General features: G+C 44.6%; 1 protein-coding gene across 3 annotated transcripts in view; it reads left to right on the top strand.

Annotated features, from left to right (window-relative positions):
* KIAA0319 (KIAA0319 ortholog) overlaps positions 1–22,586 on the top strand; it is a 587,552-nt gene that overhangs the window by 335,200 nt on the left and 229,766 nt on the right. For all 3 annotated transcript variants that reach the window (XM_078687943.1, XM_078687944.1, XM_078687942.1), the window contains exon 7: positions 9,070–9,157. In XM_078687943.1, the coding sequence (XP_078544069.1) occupies positions 9,070–9,157 (88 nt within the window). The remainder of the gene's footprint in view (positions 1–9,069; positions 9,158–22,586) is intronic.

Raw genomic sequence — 22,586 nt, 5'->3', positions numbered from 1 at the left:
TTTATGACACTCTATATCACATTAAAAAATGGATTTAACTAAAATCCCGACAGATGCAAAAGTTAAAATCCGTGTACAATCTCATCGATGATAAAAGACATTAATATCAATTTAATATATACAATCACAGTTAGCTTACATGTTCGCCCCTTCTATTTCTTAGCCTGGCGGTGGCCACCAAAAAGCTCGCCACGCTATAAATATCTTGTGTACTCCTAAGCATTTGTAGGTACATTAGGGCCGGCCTAACTTGAACAAAGCCTTTCTCTCTCAGCATGGGGGTTAAAAATTTCTTACGCGGCTCAGAATAAAAGTCGCAGAACATTACGAAGTGCAAGGAGTCTTGTTGCGAAAAATTATCGCAGGCACATGGTTTTACCAATTCTGGTTTTCTCCAAGAGGGATAATCCCCCAGAGTTAGATGTATCAAATTAAACCGGAACCTAACCAGCAAGTAGCGGTGAAACGGCTTTGTGACAATTTGTAGGTATGGTTCCATGTTCAGTGATGTTTTCAACAGATAGTTGGCTTTGACACAAGGTTTTTCTAGCTCCAGGTTTTCCCGCGCCACTTCTAACATGTTCCGATAACTATGCTTGATCCAGCTTATGTCTTTTTTGGTTATACTGTCTGGGGATAAAAACAATTCAGGACGTCCTAGTTTGATGCACGCCGCTCTAACGTGCATCAGCCAGGGAATCCTGCTTGCCATATCCAGTTTAGGACAATCCCCCATTATTAAGTGATTTAGAGTGAGTTCGTCATTAAGCCATATATTTGCCCAAGCGATCAATGGTGCCAATTTTAAAGAATCTGAAATATACCCCAGGCCAAGTTCAGTGTGTAGGGAATAGGTAGGGGTCGATTGGGGAACTGACAATAGAGATCTGAGGAACCTATTTTCCACCAATTGTATATATTGATTGCATGAAAGATGCTTCAGCAATGGCTGACTCCAGAGTCATCTGCACAACAGCACACATACATGCTGCAGTCAATCAGATGGTTCACATACCAGACAATGCATGTTCTCTCCCTAGCTGACAAGCCCAGCTTCCATAACATTCTGGAAAATGCAGATTTCATCACATAGCAGAATCATCTTTTTTTAAAGAATTTAATAGAGAATTTTCAGTAAAGGGCCCTTTTTTTGATCTTTACCTAAGGTTCATCATCCAAACTCCTCATCAATAACGAGTGCTACATTAGAATAATATATTTATGTATATATATGTTATACGCACCACTACATTAATAATTGAGATCTACCTCAGGGATAAAAGAAAACAGTGCATACAAAATTGTGCCTGTATGGATTTATTTTAAAACATTATTCGCACATAAATGACTTAGCATAAGTCACATATTCACCTTAAAGTGGTGACAACATGCTTGTTTTTTCCCATAGTAAGATTCTAATTAAAGCACTGTGAAAGTCTCAATTAGTGCATCTCCAACTTAATCAGGAAAGACTGATTTTGTACTTGGAGCACCCGCATATCCTAATTATATTTTATGCATTACATCACATGACAATTATATCAGATCCACTCCTTCGATGCGACCACTACTTGACAAGGTAAGTATTGTAGTGGAGTAGTGTGGTTAATAGGGTGGGATAATCGATATGAAGGTACAAATAATAAAAATGTAATGATGTTGCGGTTACTCACACATCCACTCACTTACTCATAGATATACTAACACATGTCCCCAGTCACTGAGACAAGCACATAGTCTCCTATACAACCTCTCTCACACTCACTTACTCACCCATACAGTCGCTTACACACCCACTCACTTACGCATGGAGCCACTTACACACCCATTCATACACCCTTGGTCACTCTTATACCACGTTACTGACTCATACAGACACTTATGTACCTGCTCAGTCACCCATTCAGCTACTCACGCACCCTCTCATATACCATTTAAAGCCACTGACACAACCACTCACTCACCCATACAAAACCTCACAAAGCCACTCACTCATATATACAGACTCTCACATACCCTGTCACTCTTCTATACACCACTTACACATCCATACAGGCACTCCCAGACTCACTTACCTTAGTATATATGTTTAACACTACGTAACGTTTAGAAAATACTCAGAATCATGGGATGATGTCATTAGTGATGTCATCAGTGATGTCACCGACCATGTCATCAGTGAAGTTCTAAGATTTTTTAAATACTATTTCCTAACTAATGGAGAAAGGGGCCGGGCCTCGGGCCTCCCACAAGCTCTCAGCAATCCCACTGGGTGAGACTTACTAGAGGTAACAGGAGGTGTTCTTGGCCCCCAAAGACCCTCAGCATCCAAGTTGAATTTATCCCCCAACAAGTAGTGCACCAGGAGGCGCTTTTGCAGAGTGGTGTAGATAGGCAGAGGGGCCTCAGACAAACTCGTGGTCTCAAGGGCCATTTGTGGCTCCAACATAAAAGTAAGCCCCGGGGGAGGGGGTGGTTCCTGGGGCTGGGAGTCTGCAATGGAACCCCTACATAAATGGATTTCTGCCCGAGGGAGGTGGCAGTCCACGGGGATGTGGAGGAGCCACGTGGCCTTCCTTATTTTTAATGAATTGCCCTGGGGAGTTGGTGGTTGCCAGGGCTGCGGGGGGGGCTGTATGGGCCCCCACATTCATTTTATAATTAGCCCCAAGGAGGAGGCGATCCCCCGGGCTGCAGGGGAGGCTGTACTTGCCCCACATTCATTTTAAGTTTAGCCCTGGGAGGTGGTGGTTCCTGGGGTTGCCGGGGGCCCACCCGCATTTCTTAATAAACATTTGCCCCGGGGAGGTGGCGGTTACCCCCATTAGTTATAAACATTTGCCCTGGGGAAGTGGCGGTACCTGGGGCGTGCCACATGGGCACCCCTGCATAATAACCAAGGCCCCAGGGAGGTGGCGGTCCCCGTGGCTTTGATAAGCCCTAAAAAGGGGGCTCCATACGCCTCCATCTATTTTTAAGATATGTCCACGGGACCTTGCTGACCCATGGGTTAGTTAAAACAAGCGCGGGAGCCCACGCTTGTGTTTTTAAAATAGTTTTTACTGCGAATATCGCGATTTTACAGTATTTTTTTTTTTTACTGTTTTATTAGCCTGTTGGGGTCACTCTGGGAACCCTGGAACAGCTTTTTGGGGTCAGTGTATTCCTACCCAGCCCCCTTTTCTTTTTTTAAAAAACATTTTTGGGGGGGACTCGGCTGGCTGCCATCCCTTCCTGGTTGAAGTGCTGTTAGCCAATCTGAGCTCTGCATTTCCCTGCACAAGCTTGTTATTTTTTTCCAAGTCGTTGCTGCCACAGGTGTCACTCTATTTTCTTTAATTTCTCTACAATTACCGAATGGATTTACACCAAATAAAAAGCAGAATTTGGGTAACCAAATCTACCGTTCTACCAAATTTGGTGTAATTCCGTCCAGCAGTCTAGGCTGTAGGCGTGTGCGTCTCCTGCCCATTTACGACAATTTTATGAGGCCTTTCACCTCATCTTTTGGCACTTCATCTCCACTGGTGCGCCTTCGGGACCCGCAGAATCGGTTGGGGCCTCAGGTGGTTCCTGCCCCGGAGGGCTCCCGTGGATCAGTTCTCGGATCTGGGCTAACATCGGTCGATCCCGGCAGTGACTTTCCCGACACAACCATGCTCGCGGTCGGTATCGACCCCATCCGTTTCCCTGACTCGGACAGGGAGCCGGAACAACATCAATCAACATCAGTTCCAACACCGGATAGGACTTTTGTCTCTGTGTTCGTCCTCGGTGTTGATTTTGTACCGGAAGGGGGTGAAGAGTACTGGGAGGGGCTGCTGGACCCTTTAACAGACCAGCTTAAAGACCCCGTGGACTGGCGGATGGACCTTGGTGAGGCCAGTGGGTTGGACACTTCCGTTGAACACTGGCTTGCTTTCTCCCTCTACTGTGGCTATGGAGGAGGGAACATCCTACACAATTGTGGTGAGAAGGGCAGCCGAAGTCCTTTTAACTAGAGCTCCCTTCACGGGCTGTCAGGACTAACCTCTTGACAGAGGTACCTCAGCCTTCCGCTTCTACCTCCAAACCTCGTTTGCCTTTTAATTAAGCCCTCACTGATGTCCTTCTGGGCACTGAGGCCATGACAGTCGCCTACCACCATGGTCCCGCTCCGGGCGACACATCGCTCCTTACACAGCATCCTTCCTATGAGAGCTTGGTTGTTCAAGCCTTCTCTTCCAAAGGCGCATTCCCTTCTGCTCCCCCGATAGGGATTTCAAGAAGCTGGACCATCTTGGGAAGAGGCTGTTTTCTTCCTCCAGGTTGGCATTGCGTTCGGTGAATACCGCTTGCCTCTTCGGGCGATACTCCCATACCATCTGGGATATGATTGCACAGGTGCTGCCTTAGTGCCCGGAGAAGGCTCTGGCCGTTCTCTCCCAGGCAGTTGTGGACCATTTGTTGTGGGCTGGACCGACTCACTGGGCAGAACGGTTGCCTTGTCAGTGGGAATATGACCCTACGCCTGGTCGAGGACTTCTGGCTTTTCAGGGGATGTCCAATCTACTCTGATGGACATGCCTTTTGCTGGCACTCGCCTTTTCATCAAGAAGGCACACTTGGCATTTGAGCACTTCAAGGAATCTTGGGCTACTGGCCAGATCCTTCGGCCTAATGGCTCCAATCTGTCCCCCTCAGTCTGCCTTTCATCACTTTAGTGGCTAGGGAAGGGGTGGCCAGTCACGTCCTGTCGAGGCCAGCCACCGAGTCATGCAAGCTGTCCAGCCTCTGTGTGGCTGCGGACATGGGAACCAGCATCCTGAGGGCCAGGAAGCCAGCTGTTGGTCCAGTCACTCCTTCCGCCCTTTGCCACTGCCTCCAAACCCTCCTAGTCTGACGTTTCAGGCCATCATCGGCCAGTCGGAAGCCGGATTCGCCATCACCTCTTCCACAGGCAGTCCATCACGTCAGACCGGTGGGTTCTGCAGATAGTCCGAAGGGGCTACTCCCTCCCCTTTGAGACTATACCTCCCTCCTTCCCACCCTGCTACGACCATATTTCGGAAGATCATTTGGCTCTTCTCCGCGAGGAAGTTATGTCTCTCTTGGCCAAGGGGGCCAAAGAGAGGGTCCCTGTTCCAGAAGTAGGATCTGGTTGTTATTCCCGCTACTTTCTGAGGACAAAGGCCTGCATACTATTCTAGACCTCCGGACACTCAACTTCTTCCTCCGGAAGGAGAAGTTCAAAATGTTCACTTTGGCCTAGGTCCTTTCTGCCCTAGATCCAGGAAACTGGATGGTAGCGTTGCAGGATGCTTATTTCCATATTCCTGTCCTGCCTTCCCACAGACATTAGTTATGGTTCAGGGTAGGCCACCTTGCTCCCCTTTGGCTTTACCTGTGCCCCTCGGGTGTTCATGAAAGTGATGGCGGTGGTCACAGCTCATCTGCTCATATCAGGGGTACCAGTTATCCCCTATCGCAATGGCTGGCTGCTGAAGGCGGGCTCGCCTTAGGCAGTCGTCTCCCACCTCCAGACTATGGTGGACCTCCTGCACTCGCTGGGGTTCACTATCAACATGCCAAAGTAAAACTTGACTCCCTCTCAGACACTCACTTTCATTGGAACGATTCTAGACACAGTGCAATTTCGGGCCTATCCTCCCAAACAGCAGGCCTGGGATATTTGGTCTTGATACCGATATTTCAGCTTCCTGGATTTCAGTGAGAATGACTCTGTGGCTGGTGGGTCTTATGGCCTTCTGCATCCTGCTGGTGGATCATGCCAGTGGCATATGCGGGCCTTGCAGTGGGACCTGAATTTCCAGTGGGTGCAGCATCAGGGGGATCTTTCCGACTATGTCCAGATATCAGAGGGAACTGCTCAGCAACTGCAGTGGTGGCTCACGAATCAAGATTGGGTCAAAGGCAAATCCCTCTTCCTTCCCAACCAGATCTGACAGTGGTGATGGATGCGTCACTCCTTGGATGGGGTGGCCACCTGTGAGAGGCAGAGATCAGAGGCGTCTGGTCTCCGGCAGAGTCTGGTCTCCATACCAACCTTTTGGAGCTCTGGTAGATCAGACTAGCACTGAAGTTATTCCTTCCCTCTCTCAAAGGTAGAGTAGTGCAGGTGTTCATGAACAACACCATTGCCATGTGGTACTGGACCAAACAGGGCAGGGTGAGGTCTTGGACCCTTTGTCAGGAGGCTCTCCACCTCTGGACATGGCTGGAACATCAGGGCATATCCCTGGTGGTTCGCCACCTAGCGGATTCTCTGAACGCCAGAGCAGACAAACTCAGTCGTCGGTGCCTGATTGATCATGACATGCATCTCCATCAGGGGGTGGCTCAAGGTCTCTTCCAGCAGTGGGGAGAGTCTTGGTTAGATCTCTGAAGAGAACGCGCAATGTCAGCACAATTGTGCGTTGGAGTTTCCAAGGCGGCCCTCTCTTGGTGACGCTTTTCTTCGTGAGTTGAGCTTTGGCCTCTTCTATGCCTTTCTACCTATACTACTTCTGCCAAGAGTGCTCAAGAAGATCAAGCACATATGGGCTTAAGGCATTCTTATGGCTCTGGATTGTGCATGAAGAGTGTGGTATTCTGACCATGGCCATCAATCCTCCAATCTGACGGCCCCTTCAGGAGGATCTTCTGTCGCAGCAGCCGGGGATGGTTCTTCACCCGAACCTATCCATTCTCCACCTCCTTGCGTGGAGATAGGCTGCTGCAGTTGACAACTTTCAACCTTCCACCCGAAGTCTGTGGTGTCATCTTGGCAGCCACGCGTCCCTCCACTAAAACGGTATATGCCTGTAGATGGAACAAATTTGTGGCTTGTTGCACAGCAAAGGTTGTTAATCCCTTTTTTGCCCCTCTTTCGGAGGTTTTATTGTAATACTTTGTTTGGCCCAGCAGGATTCTGCTTTATGCACCTTTAGCCTTTAAGGGTTATCTTTTGACTATCTCTGCCTTTCTGAGACTTCCAGAAATCAGCCTTCTTTGTTCAAATCTCCCATTGTTAACAGGTTTCTTAAGGGTCTTAACCACTTGTTTTCTCCTTCTCCTTTCATAATGCCTCAATGGGATTTAAATTTGGTTTTGACTTTTCTTATGTATGCTCCTTTCAAGCTTCTTCATAATTACAATCTCAGGCGTCTAACTTTTAAGACTGCTTTCTTAATTGCCATCACCTCTGCTCGCAGAGTTAGCAAGCTCCAGGCTCTATCACCCAAGCCTACCTATCTTTCTGTTCATACAGATAAAGTGGTGCTTCAAACAAAAGCTTTGTTCCTCCCTAAAGTAGTCACACGCTTTCATGTGGGACAATCCATTACTCAGCCGACCTTTCACCGGCCCCCGCATCCCCCCAAGGAAGAGGAGAGACTCCACAGCCTGGACCCGAAAAATGCGTTGTCTTTTTATCTTGATCGTACCAAAGAATTCTGGGTGGGCGATCAACTCTTTATTGGCTAGGTGGGTGCCAAGAAAGGTTGGGCAGTGCAGAAAAGGACAATTTTTCGATGGGTTGTCCTCTGCTTTAAATTGTCCTACTCATTGTCAAAGAAGGAACTTACTGTGGGGTTTTGTGTTCATTCTACCAGAGCAACAGCAGCAACCACTGCGTTAGTACAAGAAGTCCCAGTCTTGGATATCTGTCAGGCGGTAATGTGGGCATCTCTGCACACGTTTACCAGACACTACTGCCTGGCCAGCCAAGTCCATAGGGACAGGTACTTTGCCCATTCTGTTCTCCAGGACTTCCTCGTGGCATCTTGGTTCGCAGACCCTCCTCTGGGATTGGTATTGCTGGGGTATCTATTCTGAATGTAAGGTATCTACAACTTGAAGTCTCTATCAGATTAGTAAGTTACTTACCTTCTTAACAATGTAGGTCATAGGGACATATTCTAGGTGTATATTCCTTACCACCCCACCCATCCTCCTAGCTCTGCGAACTGATTCTTAGGGGCAGGCACTATCCTAAAGGGCCCTAGTTTTGCAAACTAATAGTCAGTGTCTTTCATGGCTCTGCGCTTCTGGTGTGGAAACTCATGTTAAGAACTGACGTCAGCGTGCCTGGGCTGCGTCTGTGTATATCTCGCGATGTCATTTTCGGCACCTACGTCGTCAACGACGGACGCAGAGTCGACTGTCACCACCTAAAGACGCGCAGACATACTGCTAATAAAAAATCTCTGGACCCAGACCGACACCTGGGGGAAATATTGAAGGTAACAAATCTACAACTAGAATATGTCTCTACCAGACACATCATTACCGAAGGTAAGTAACTTACTCTTCTACACGATTCCACTCAGCTCCTTTCCACTCTATGCCACTCCACACCACTCTAAACTACTCTACACCTCTCCATGCCTCTCTGTGCCACTCCACGTTCCTCGGTGCCACCCTGCTAACTGTTAGCCATGCTGATCAGCAACCATGCTGCTGTGCAACATGGCTAAAAGACATTGGCAAAGCCAATAGCTCTACCTATTGGCTGGTTTCTTTAGCAAATATCACTTTGCACTTTGGGATATTTTAACCTATAATGTTAAACTCGAAACTTCAAATCCCAGAATTCATTGTTCATATTGATAAAAGCCAGGTCTATGTTAAGGTGTCACACATGACATGGTGCAACATGGCAAGATATGGCAGCTAGGTATGCCTTGCTGCTGAGCTTGCACTTAGGGAGGTCCTCATTTTGTCCTCCTCACCTCCCAGGGATATCTCCAGTAACTTTAAATGCAGCAGTGTTTCCTCTGGTGCAGCTCTGAACGTGTGTACGTCTGGGGTGCTCTGTGTGTTCATGGTGCTGTACTGAGATGAGCTGCAGGGAGACGGGACTTCTTAACCTTGGTGTACAAACTGTCCCTTTAAATGCTTTACTAATTGAGTATAAGTTATGTAGAACGTCGCTGTATTTCGCTCCCGAGGACACTGCCTCTGCTATCTTTCTCTCCGAGAACGTTCTCGGTTTAAGATCTAAAATGTAGAATGTGCGGTTATGTTTTTTTGTAATTTTCAGCCTGCTTGTGTTTATTGATTCACGCATTATTCTGTTTTTTGTTGTAGTTGACACCAGGCTTTTACGTCTTCAAGGTTGCCGTATCAGGTGAAAATGCTTTCGGAGAAGGATTGGTCAATGTGACCGTGAAACCAGGTGATCCAATTGACTTCCAGTATAATTCACAATACTATAATTCACAGATTAGGACACAATACATCAATTTCAGTATAAAAAAGAAATATCTGGTGTGATTTTTTTCATCATGCCACAATTCAAAATTGTATGATGCACATTTGTTGCTCAAATATACATGTCTAATGGTTTTTGAAACCTAAGGTTATTTGTTATGAATTTAGACTACAATTTCTGCGGTTGTAGATGAAAGCAGAGCAGCACCATTAATAAAAGCGCATTATCAGAGCATGTTTATATATTTTAGATGTTGGTGTGTTGATTTGTGGATGTGTAGAACTCGGTGAATTTTCCAATATGCAATATGTCACTATGTATGGGGGGTTTGGAAACTAGTTTTAAAAGTTTTTAAAAGTAAAAACATATTTCGAAATGTTAAACACCTATGACAGGTTATGCTAAGACTTTATTGCTGTCCACTGCCACCACATGTGAAGAGTCAATGAACAAAATAATATGGAGTATAAGTGAGTCTCCCAAAAGCCTGCATTCATATTTTGGGGCAAAATATTTTTTTATTTGTTCATCACAATTATAAACATACACTAGCCTACTCACATTGTCTGGCGACGGCAGAACAAACTAAATGGTTAGCATCTAAAGACTATGAGCCAGATGTATCAAAGGTTTTTACCCATTCTGTGTCTATAGGAAAATGTGTTCATACATAAGGCCCTAAGCCACTGGAATCATCCCCCGTGCCCCTCGGACAGGGGCGCAACGGAGGTCCCTGCATCCCCCAGGGTGCGGAGACGCCCCAGGGTTCCTTGTTTAGGAGGGGCTTCCCTCAGCCCTTAAGCCATTGCCTTGCATGCCCATTAACGCACACAAACACTGCAAGTAATACAAAGGAGACAAGTCAGGTAAATGTGGACGGGGTGGGGGGTTGCGAGAAGCAAAGTGGATACATTAGGGCCTGCCACGTTGAGCAGTCCAAGGTAAAGCATTTTACATTGTCAATTACTTCCATATCATTATATTAAGACTTGTAACAGCCACATTATTAAAAATGTCAACAGTTCAAATATATATATCACATTAAAAGACAATTGGGTGATGGAGCATGTATATAGAACAATAGACCAAACTACAATCTCACAGTCTGCCGGGGTGGGGATTTGATTTCGGGAGGGGGGGAGGGGGGTTAAGAGAGTTCTTGACAGGACAGGCCATTTATAATGCTGAGGCGGATGTGGGTTTGTCCGAGTCTCTCTGTTGAACTCAGGATGTAAACGGCTCATAGAAGTCTTTGGGATGGAAGCGAAGTGGCATAAGGTCCCAAAACTTAGTGGCCCCCCGGAATATCTAATGTCACAATGTGCCTATTTAGATGAAGCAGGAGGATGATACCATCTCCATCTTGGATGTCTTTTAACGCTGCGTAATTTCTTTTATCCTTTTCTTGCTGTGCCTCTGCCTGTGAGCGACTGGAAGTTTACTGGCAGGATATTTCTTAGGACCTTCAAGTATTGAGCATTCGTGATCTCCAAGTACTCAGTCAAGAGGTATTCAAGGATTGATGCCCAGATATTCTCATAGGGCTCTTGATTACGCTTAAGTAACAAAATGTGTTTCTCTTCCCCAGCGGAACCTTAGCATCTGTAGTGAATCTATGAGATCCGTGAATCTGGACTTTCCTCATATAGTTGTCATAGGCTGCTTGTTGGCTCACAAGGCCAGAAACATTTGCTTCTCCAGCACAGATAAGGACGATATGTCTGATTGTTTGATAATCCCAAGAGGACATATGCTGGGAATCTATGAATCTGTGCGTTGAATATAGAGTTAATTGCTTTAACAACAACTGTCTAAAAGACGAGGAGTTTCGACATTGCTAGAGAAGATGCACCAGCATGTCTGGATTTCCACATCCCGCCGGTACTCTTCCGGTTTGTGTTCATACCATTCCTGCAACTTGAAAGCATGTGGCACCAATAGAGAATCATTTTTATATGGGTTCTCTTCTTGCTGAGCTTTTTTCTCTGGGCTGGATTCTAAAGAAAAACAAATCCCTTTTCTTGCTTTTAAACACATGTCCAAGAGATTTCCATGGGATTTCTCCATTTCCAAGTTTGGCTGCTGTACTGTGTTGCATACATTTTTAGTAAATCTTTCCCTTCAAGTTGTTCTGGTTATAGGTGATGACTAAAGCCCCCATGCTCTGTGATTTCTTTATAGCGAAGAAGATGTGCTATATCTGTGATATATTTATCCCACTAATCATCTGATCAATGAATCACCACTGTTTCTTCAGTTCTACCCTCTTTCATTCTACCAAAAATATTAACTATGCTGCCTGAAATTACTTGTGTTTTAAACAACAAGGGGATCCAAATATTTTTGGTCAGGGACCTCTGGGCGTAGCAATTTTATATGAACAGTGGCCCCTAACAACAGAAAAAGAGAAAGTGATAATATAGACATACAATGAGGTCTATATATATTTTCTGTCCATCCGGACAAAAGAATCTTTTAATGTCTTTATAGAAAAGAAATCACACACAAAGAACATACAAGTGAGGACACATTTTATCGTGAAAAATAAAAGTAGGAGAAGAAATCTCAGGCATTTACAAGGGCTTGGAATTAAATGTGCAGTTGTCCAAGCAAATACAAAGTGCAACACCATAGTACAATACAATGAACAATTAAGAGATTATCCAGGTGTACAGAGTCGACGACGTTTCAATCCCACTTAACTTTATACCAGCATCATCATCAGGACATAAGAATATATGCCTGAGACTAATGCCTGTAAAACGGTCCTTTCAGTATACCTTATCCTGGATGGGACTGGGAGCAACTGACACGGCAGAGGCAGGGGTTCACGCTGCAAGAAACCTCTAAAGGGTTTTGTTGGGTCCCATAACAGTGCAGGTCCTCAGTATTCGTCACAAGAGAAGAACAACACAGACTGCACAGTAAAACATAAAGGGTATCTGTTGCCGCAGGAACCCTCCTTAAACTCCAGCACTCATAGGAGTGCCAGATTGGACTAGCCATTCTGCGGGTCCTTCAATTTTTTGGACATTAAGAACTGGACTACTATTCTTCTCTTGTGACGAATATTCCTGTCGAAGGTCATGTGAATCCATTGAGCCATTTTATCACTACGTCTGTTTCAAAAGGCTGTGGAAAATGCTTTGGTGGAAAAGCGTGGGTTGGGACCCCCTTTATTCTTTCCACTCTCTTAACTAATCACCACAAACTTAGCATCATCAGCCAATGTAGAAAAGAGAATAGGTCTGTAAAGGTTCCTATAACTACTGAGTGGCTAACGCAACTCTGTAATGTCTGTCTATCTATTTGTCTGTCTGTCTATCTATCTATCTATCTATCTATCTATCTGTCTGTCTGTCTGTCTGTCTGTCTGTCTGTCTGTCTGTCTATCTATCTATCTATCTATCTATCTATCTATCTATCTATCTATCTATCTATCTATCTATCTATCTATCTGTCTGTCTGTCTGTCTGTCTGTCTGTCTGTCTGTCTGTCTGTCTGTCTATCTATCTATCTATCTATCTATCTATCTATCTATATACATATATTACCAACTGGCTTTTGCCATTAGGTTGGAATGGTTAGGACTAAGTTTCCATACGTCTGTTTGCTTATAACTTTGGCCCCATTTAACAAACTGTCACAAAATGTTCCCCAAAAGTACCTACCTGCTTGTAGTTGTGCATGGAAAGTTTCAGGGTAATTCGACAAGCGGGGACTGAGGAAAAAGGGGGAAGGGAAGGTGTGTGTTTCCCAATTTAATTCCCATAGGGATTTTGCATACAACTACAGCCCGAACTGCTGAACCCTTTTTGTTATTTGGTTTAAATCCGTTCAGTAGTTTTGAAGATATTAGAGGAAAAACAAATTTGTATATCAAGAAGCGTGGGCCTTGCAAATCCTGCCATTCTTGTGCAGAGATCTGATTGGCTGCCAACACGTCAACCAGGAAGTGTTGTCTGCCATCTTGGGCCTCTGACTCAGCCAAGTCCCAAACAAAATCGAAAAAAGGAGATGGGGGCAGGGTAGGAATACCCTGACCCCCTAGGCCCCTGGTGGTGGGATTCCCAAGGGACCCAGCCAGGGATAAAAAGCATTTTGTTGAAAAATAAATTGTAGCAAAAATGGAAAAAAAAAATAAATAAGAGCAGTCTCCCGTGCTTCTTTCTCATTCAGCCCACGGATAGACCAGGTCCTTGGGAAAGTGTGAATTCCAGAAAAGAGGAGGGAGGGCGCATGCGGCCACCGTCCCTAGGGCAGTTTAAGCCCTGAGGACCCTTGGTTTTTTAAAGAAAAATGATAGGAGGGGGCTGTGAGGCCCCTCTCTTTTGGCCTCTAAAGGCCCCGGAGACCACCATCTTCCCAAGGCTGTGGTCCTTAAAATGAGGGAGGCCGTGCGGACCCCACTCCCAACATCTAAAAATGCCAGAGGACGACTACCTCCCTGAGGTTTATTTAAAATAATAATAGGAGTGGTGCCGCACGTCCCCTTGCATTTAGCCTCTAAAGGCCCTGGAGACCACAACGTCCACAGGGTTGTGACCCTTAAAAAGAGGGAGGCCACATGGACCCCCTTCAACATCTAAAAATGCCCTGGGGACTGCCATCTCCCCAGGGCACACAACAAGTATGTAGGGGGAGGGGAGCATGCAGCTCCACTCCCATGCCATATTTGGCCCCAGGGACCAAAACCTCCCTATGGCATGTGCTTAATGAAAGTGGTCTGTTTTCAGCCTTGGGACAACCTTCTCCCCGGAGCTGGCCCTGCGAAAAGTAGAGGAGGGGGCGCCACATGGCCCCCTTCCTGGAGCCATTATTGGCCGTGGGGACCACAATCCCCCAGGGCTGGGTCTCCCTTCCCTGAGGGGCCTACCCTCGGGAGATAGTAGTTTGCTTTCACGTGGTGGGATCTTTGATAGATCCTTCCAAGCAAGAGAAAACTGTAAGTCCACTCCCAGAAGGCGGGAGCTGGAAAACTGCTCCCACTTGCTGGCAACTGACTTTTTGGCAGGAAAACAGATGAAAATATTGCTCCCACGCACAGGGAGCTGCATATTTGGCTGCTCCCTGCATGCCGGAGCAATGCTGGCTCCCATTGGAGGCGGGAAGCCAGCAGGGAACGCGGGTGCCTTGAGTCTACCCCCGCAGTCTGTAGCATTGCACACTAGGTACCCCGGGTGGGCTCCAGGGCACCCACGATCTAACGGTATGTCCCTGGGGAATGGGGTCCGTGGGGCAAAAATCGTCTCAGAGGTCGCTCAGCCTCCCTTCCCCTTGTATAATTGGTAAAGGGAATACCCAAAATCATCTACAAGTTCCGCTCGTTTGGCCCTGGCCCGTTTTCCTTAGTAGTATGCAAAAGTCTTCCTGCCTTTTCCCACTTTGATGCACAGTTTACAAAAAGGCCCATGAACATGCTACCCATCAATTTTGGTGACGCGTTCCTAATGGCCAGGAATTTTGTGGACATCTGTAGCAAACAAAGATGCACTTACTTCATATTGTTAGGAAGAAGTACCCTAGTGTGGTGAAGATTCCCCTCTCTGTAGTCTCGCCCTGCTCTCTATACGAGGATTCATCTTATCACAGATTTGTGAATAAAGACTCTCGAGGAACAATCCCATTGCCGAAATTAGACGCACACAAAGTCACTGAACACATTTCCTCATGGTCCATTATGCAACTGTAGTATAGAATATGCACTAGTTATTACCCAACGAGGTAGTACCTACTAATTAAGCAGTAGAACGTACTCCAATTTGGTAGATATTTTGTGCAAAACTGTGGACTCTTGTTAGATAAAGGGGCAGGTGTCCCTGGGGAATGGGGTCCGTGGAGCAAAAATCGTCTCGGAGGGCGCTCAGGCCCCCTTCCCCTCGTATAATTGGTAAAGGGAATACCCAAAATCATCTACAAGTTCCGCTCATTTGGCCCTGGCCCGTTTTCCTTAGTAGTATGCAAAAGTCTTCCTGCCTTTTCCCACTTTGATGCACAGTTTACCAAAAGGCCCATGAACATGCTACCCGTTAATTTTGGTGACGTGTTCCTAATGGCCAGGAATTTTGTGGACATCTGTAGCAAATAAAGCACACTTACTTCATATTGTTAGGAAGGAGTACCCTAGTGTGGTGAAGATTCCCCTCTCTATAATCTCGTCCTGCTCTCTATACGAGGATTCATCCTATCACAGATTTGTGAATCAAGACCCTCGAGGAACAATCCCATTGCCGAAATTAGACGCACACAAGGTCACTGGAGACATTTCCTCATGGTCAATTATGCAGCTGTAGTATAGAAAATGCACTAGTTATTACCCAACGAGGTAGTACTTACTAATTAAGCAGTAGAAAGTACTCCAATTTGGTAGATATTTTGTGCAAAACTGTGGACTCTTGTTAGATAAAGGGGAAGGTGAAGTTCCGTTCTGTCCCAGTCTCTCACACAGCTACTGACACCCACAAAGACACTCACATACCCACTCACACGCTCTCACATATGTTCACAGATCCACACAGCTACTCTCATACCCATGCAGCCACTCACACACCTGCAAAACCACTACCAAACCCACTTGCACACCCATACAGCCACTTACACACCTATTCACTCAGCCACATAACCACTCACAATACTACTCACATCCAGAAAACTACTCACACACCTATACAGTCACTCACACACACCCACTTCCAGATCCGTACAGACACTCACACACCCATTCACAGACTTATACAGCTAATCACACACCCATTCACAGACTCATACAGCTAATCACACACACACTCATAGACCCATACAGCTACGCAAAGAACTGGTCACATACCCACACTACTACTGACACACCCATTCACACACCCATACACACACCCATACAGTCACTCATACACCCACTCACAGGCCCATACAGATAGTTTCACACCCACTCACTGACTTATACAGCCACTCACACATTCACTCTTGAAGGTTACAGGTTACAGTTGGGAAATAAAAAGTAAAAAATCCATAGAAATTAACTAAAAAATGGTTACAGGGATGTTATAGTTAGGAAATAACATAAAAAACGGTAGAAATTCACTAAATAAAACCAAGGTCACAGGGATATTATAGTTAGGAAATAACATTAAAAACCTTGGAATTTCACCGAAAAAACAGAGGTTGCACAAATGTTATTGTTAGGAAATAGTATTTTAGAAAGTTAGAAATTCACTGAAAAACCCAAAGGTCGCAGGGATGTTATATTAAGGCTCAGATTTCATTCATACAAAACCAGTGAAATTCAGCAGTTATAGTTACCTGAGCTAACGATAACTTACGTCCCCACAAAGCACTGCTTATGCCCTCACATATGTGAGGTCACTGACCATGTCATGAGTGATGTAATATGTTAGGTCCTAAGCAGTGCATTGCAGGGGGCATGAGTTATAGTTAGCTGAGGTAACTGTATCTACTGGATTACTGGTTTTGTATGAACTAAATCCGAGCTGAACCATAACGTCCCTGTAACCTTTGTATTTTTCAGTGAATATATATGTATATGTATAAAATATAAAATAAAAAACAATATACTTACTTTTGTTATTATGTTGTGATAGTCCATCAATAGTATTACACATTAACGAGGGGAACCCAAAAATCACTGCACCTGGGTTAAATATAGCATAGAAAAAGTGGTCACAGTGAAAACATACATTTCGTCAAAACATATCCCCCTGAATGAACCACATTAATCAATCAGAATTCCAATCCAAAAGGAAATGTTATCATTATTTGTCATAAAACGAATAATCAAAAACATCTGCATGAAAGGTGCTCCCAAGTAAAAGTGTAAAGAATTGTGTAGGGAGATGTGCTCATTTGAGGGTAGGAGAATTGTGCAATATATACAATGTATTTACAAAGACCTGGCTCCAATGTCAGAGGGACGAATCGTCTCCAGATTATTTAAATGTTAATGGTGAGTGTTCATCAGAAACGGTCAAAAATTGAATTAATGATCCCAAGGTCATCGGCCGAGAGAGAGTCTCCTAATTGTAAGAAATCCGTCCATATGCAAATGTATGAAGAAAACTTTGTGCATCAGGGCCATTTTATTTTTATTTGTTTTGCTTTTAGGAAACCAGCAATTCTCTTCAGTGATTCTTTATTTTAAACAAAAATCCTTTGTAGAGGAATCACAACGAACATGGTGCACACTCGGCAAAGTTTTGTGTCTTCAGCAGAGCCTCTGAATTGGCAGTTTTTCTGAATGCACATAGAAGCCTCCCAGGAAAGTGAAGGGAATGGTCTCTGCTTACCTGGCAAGCTGCCCACCAGGGTCTTAGTGACCATGTGAAATTGTACATATAAATTAAATTACGTCATGTGTTTCTGAGCTCATCTATTAATTTAAGTTCTTACATGCTTGTTTTGCTACATAAAATAAGTTAGCAACTCGGTCGAGGTGCTTTTAGCTTCAAGCAATTGAATGATATCAGATAATTGTGACGTCAAATGGATGGTGCAGGGTAAGATGAATCTGAGGAGGTCTTCTTAAAGAATATCTGCAGAGCAAGTACATACTCCTTCAAGCCATTGTTTCCCACTAGCCTCAGGAGTCTGGTTTAAAATGTCATATCTGTGTATTGCTAGTGTTACCTGTTCGTTTTGCATTCAGAGCCATAAGTCATAATTTTGGTGCATACTCATAATATATTAAAGGACTAAGACAAAAGATTTGGGTTCAGGATATAATGTCTTCTTAACTTACTAGCAACCTCATTTCTCTAGTTACAGCTTTCCTGTGCCAGGCCTCCAAACCCTCCCACACTACAAGAGTGACCTGCGGCTTCCCTAGGAGGAGTGGGTAATTACACATGGGGTAGGGGGGATTTTTGTCTCCAACATGGACTGGATTACAAATCACAGTCCTTTGGGACTGTGTATTTTAAAAATAGTGGTGTGGCTGTCTGGAGGTGGAATTAACCTATGACGTAATGTAGGGCAAGTAATATGGAGTAGTCCAATATGGAATGGAGTAATGACATTACCATATCGTACTTGAGAAATTACCATTAGTAGAAAGTTTTGAAAGGACAGCCCTCTTCTTTCTCCATGAACAAACTCAGGATGCTAGTCTCACAGAAAACACAAATAATCCACAGAAGAGCAACTAGAGTGGTCTTTTATCTTTCAACCACTATAAAGATCCTAATTGAATCCGAGTTCAAAAGAGATGTCTTTGAGACAATATAAAGCTCCTGCCCACTACTGAGGTACACAGTTAATCCCCCAACAGTGCTCTGTGTAATTGAAGGCAATAATCAGGCTCCACATTCATTCCAGCGTGACATAAAAGAGAGGATTCAAGGACACATCTGGGTCCTCAGCCCCTAGACTTCTTTGTAAGATGTTAGTGGGCGTTGTAAAGAACAATAACACTACAGAAGTCTCTTGCTCGCAGGCAGGAGAAAGATCAACTCACTTCTATTTTCAGTGGTCAGCATATCACAGAACATATGGTTTTATCCATTCTGTACGCTCATGACCCTTGCACATCTTTTTGTGTGAGATTCCCCAGGAGCTTCACCAAAATATTCTTCAGCAATGAGATACATACTCCATAGAGTGCATGCTGAAATATAAAAGTATTATAATCCATATTTACTTCCAAGTTGTGGGGACCAATAGAAGCTCATCTATGTGAAATAGTGCTAATTTCCTTTAACTTTACTTTTAATGCTGCACATAGGATTTTAATAAGGTTTCAGGCTGCATATTGTTATCTCTTAATAGTATGTGCTGAAAAAATGTCCATATACATTTTATTTCACTAAGAACATTGTCCACGTAAGTTCATTATTAAATGTCTGCAGAAAAGCACACACAGTTTAAAATCCCTAATATAGTAACTGGCAAACCGGTGTACTTTTTTGGGATTGCTGTGAAATTGTAGTTTAAGTAGGGATTGACTGCCCACCCCATTTCTCCTGCTGCAGCAAAAGTAAAGCAACAACTGCAGCATCCGATTTTATGGTCAGTGGGCTGAGGTTCTGTGATTTTGCGTGCTTTTAAAGTGCACGACTTTCTTTTCTAAACATGGGTTTTTGCCATGCGTCGTGACTGCCATCTGGTGTTGCCTTTTACGTAGGCCTCAGAAGTTAGTCTGCGAGCAAAGAAGTCTGACCTTTTGTGGGTCATGTGTACATTAACTAAGGTTTCCTTCGTGCACTGGAGTTAATTTCAGAAGCTGGCCTTTCACCTGGAATTGATCCTGCCAAGCCAATTTCCCTGCAAGATCGTTATCCACTTTCCCAATCACCATTCAAGACATTTGTTAACTTTTAAGTTTCTTTACGTTTCTGTTATCTTGCACATTATCTGAAACTACTTTTCTTTACTGTTTCTTCATTTCATGGGTTACGCTTTCAATTAAGGGTTTGTCCGGGCCTTCCAGATTATTATTTAGATATACCTAAATATTAACTTGTGGGTTGGGACACTGTAAAATGAGCTTTACTATATGATGCTGTGTGATGTCATGTATTTTCTATTGGTTGAATTTTGGTGCAGGGGTGTGCATTTTAAATGTACCTTTTTGTGTATAAATAGGGATGTCTCGCCTTAGTAAAATTGAGCAGTTTCTTGAGTTGTACACCGTGTTGTGTTACTGGGATTTCTGCTACTAACTGCAGCTAATAAATTTGATCTCTGACGCCACCTAGAAGTATTCCGTGTCTCTGGATACCAAGGCATGGGAACCCAGAGGACTTTGGCCGTGTCCCTGGCGCCGCTGGGTACTTGAAATCCCAGTTCTTCAGTTGGCGCGGCCAACGTGGGACGACTTCAGTGGTACCGGTCCAAGCCCGAAGATTGCGAGGAGCCACGTGAGGAAACTCTGGAGGAGGGCCCCCACTTCATCGACCCCTGCATGTCGACGTGGACCAAAGGTCTTTTCTGCGAGGCTTCCCGCTTTCCAGCGGCTACGAAGGACTGCTGCCCTGACTGTCGCCTTGTCTTGGACCCTCCGATTGATGTTTGTAAAGCGAGACGATAGATGGCCTTCTGGTGGCGTGACAGATATTTGGTTAAGTATAAGTGGGTCGCTCCCACGACTTTGTCTGGTTCCTTGGTTTTGATTTGGTTGCTGCAGTACCCAAAGCCGAAGGGCTTGTATATTTACAAGTGTATCATTTTTTGATTCCCTTTGAAGTTTGAAACCAAACTAGTGAGCAAGATGCCTGGTCTTGGTAAATTTGGTAATTAGTTTGTTTGTGGTAGTAACAGGGATTCCCGATTGGAGGATTCATGTCCGATACCTCCGGTTGGAACTCCGACTTATGAGCTCTATTCTAAACACGGAATGGGTCCCATTACTTATAATGAAGTATGGGTCCCCTACACTAAAAAGGATGGTGTTTTGCAATGGCCCCCACATGGTAGTTTTGAAACAGAGATTTTAGACAATCTAGAAGTTAAGCTATTTAAGAAGAAAGCCCGGCCGGCAATGTTTGACTCTTTTCGCCTTTGGCGTAAGGAAGCCAAACAGAGAGAAATTAAACAAGTAAAGAGAGATAGGAAAGATAAGAATATGTCAGTACTACAAGCTGCTAGACAGTTTAAGGAAGATGGAGAAGAGCGTGCGAGTGAAGTTTTAGATAGATAGCGTTGCATGGCCATAGATAAATGTTATCCGGCCTTGCCGTCTTCTCCTCCAAAAGTGATTGAAGACCTTGAAAAAGATCCTTTGATCTCTCATTTACTGAGATTGCCACCTCCCTATGTGCAGGGTGCTACTGCGCCTCTATTACCCCCGGTTGTTCCACCCTTTGTTGTTCAACCTCCTGCTGTTGTTCAGCCACCCGGTGCTCCACAGATGGTTTTGCCTCCTCCTGCGCAACCCATTCTAGGGTCGCCAGACTTGCTACCAGCTTTGCCTCAAACTCCTTTGCCTTCTGCTTCTGCATCTCTGATTTCTACTGTTCTTGTCCCTACACCTTCTTTGCCTCAAAATACTTATTCTCCTGTTCTTATGTCTGCTTCTTCTCCCTTTGTTCGAAAACGAATGACAGAAACGGTTTCTAATTTGTTGTCACCATTGTTTGGGTCACTGAATATGACCCCTGTTTCGGAGCGTAAGCAGAGTCGTAGTCAGCTTCCTGGTTCTGAGGAACGTGCTGTGTTGGATTTGTTGGCTCGTAAATGGATTATAAATGCCTCAAGGTATAGTTTGCCAGCGGTTATGGATGTTTTCTTTCAGTGGGAGCCGCCTAAGCAAAGGTATGTTTTTAATGTGATGTGTATGTTTTTGTGTCAGGAATGGGAAGATAATGATTTGGGTTTGATCCCGCAGGAACTACTTGATGTTCAGTCGGATTTTGCTAAAGGGATGATAGTTGAATCTGATATTACAGATGCCGTAGAGACGATACTGGCTTTTAGATCTAGCCTTCCGCCTCAGACATTGTACGAACCTGATTGTTCTGTTAGAAGAAAAGCGAGACAGTATCCAATGAGAGAAGTTCCCCCAATTTGGAAGGAAGGGGACCCAAACGCTAATCCAGTTATTCTGCCGCATTTTCAACGAATATGGGTACATGTCCCTTGGAAGAGAGCAGAGGTCTTGGCTCTTAAGCAGACCTTACCTGACCCTCGTAAGAATCCTGCTGGTTACTACAAGGAGTTGTCCCAGACAGTTGAAGCGTGTATTATGAATTTAGCTGACATCGATATGTTGATGGGTAATGTAGTCCCCCAACCTTTGTGGGCGAAGATTCGTCATGAGAATCATGCTGCTGAATTAGGTGATACCTGGGCGAATATTGTTGCCGCAGATGGTAGACAGGAGGGAGGTGCTAAACCTGAACCTCTGGTTTCAGAATTACCAGGTAGAATTATTAATCTGATGAAAACGATGATGCCTGCTTTACGAGTAAACTGGGATAAGTTAGCAGCATGTAAGCAGAAGAGAGACGAGAGTGTATCTGATTTCTTCACTAGGTTTGAAGAGACGTTTATTGATCATAGTGGTCAGGATATGAGTACGGAGGGTGGTCAAAGGTTGTTTGTGGATAAATTTGTCTTTAATTTGCTTCCCGAACTTTCTAATAAGTTAAAGGACTCTGAGAGTTCATGGGCTGTCTCTTCGTCGGCCCAGATATTGGCTACTGCACAATATTACGAGAACAGGGATAAAGATGAGAAGGATAAAGTGGAGAAGAAAACTAAAGAGTTAAAGACGAAAGTTCTTTTGCAGCAAGCTTATCCGCCTCGTCAGAATCAGCCTCAGTTTCAGCAACCTCCACAATTTCAGAGATTGTTACAGAAGCCTGAGCCTTATGTTCAGCGATTCTTTCCTGGCCCTAATCAGTGTGCTTATTGCAGAGAGGAAGGTCATTACAAGAATAGTTGCCCG

This window comes from Lissotriton helveticus, chromosome 4_1 (assembly GCF_964261635.1).
Source record: "Lissotriton helveticus chromosome 4_1, aLisHel1.1, whole genome shotgun sequence".
Lineage (NCBI taxonomy): Eukaryota > Metazoa > Chordata > Amphibia > Caudata > Salamandridae > Lissotriton > Lissotriton helveticus.
This window is presented reverse-complemented; position numbering and strand designations above follow the sequence as displayed.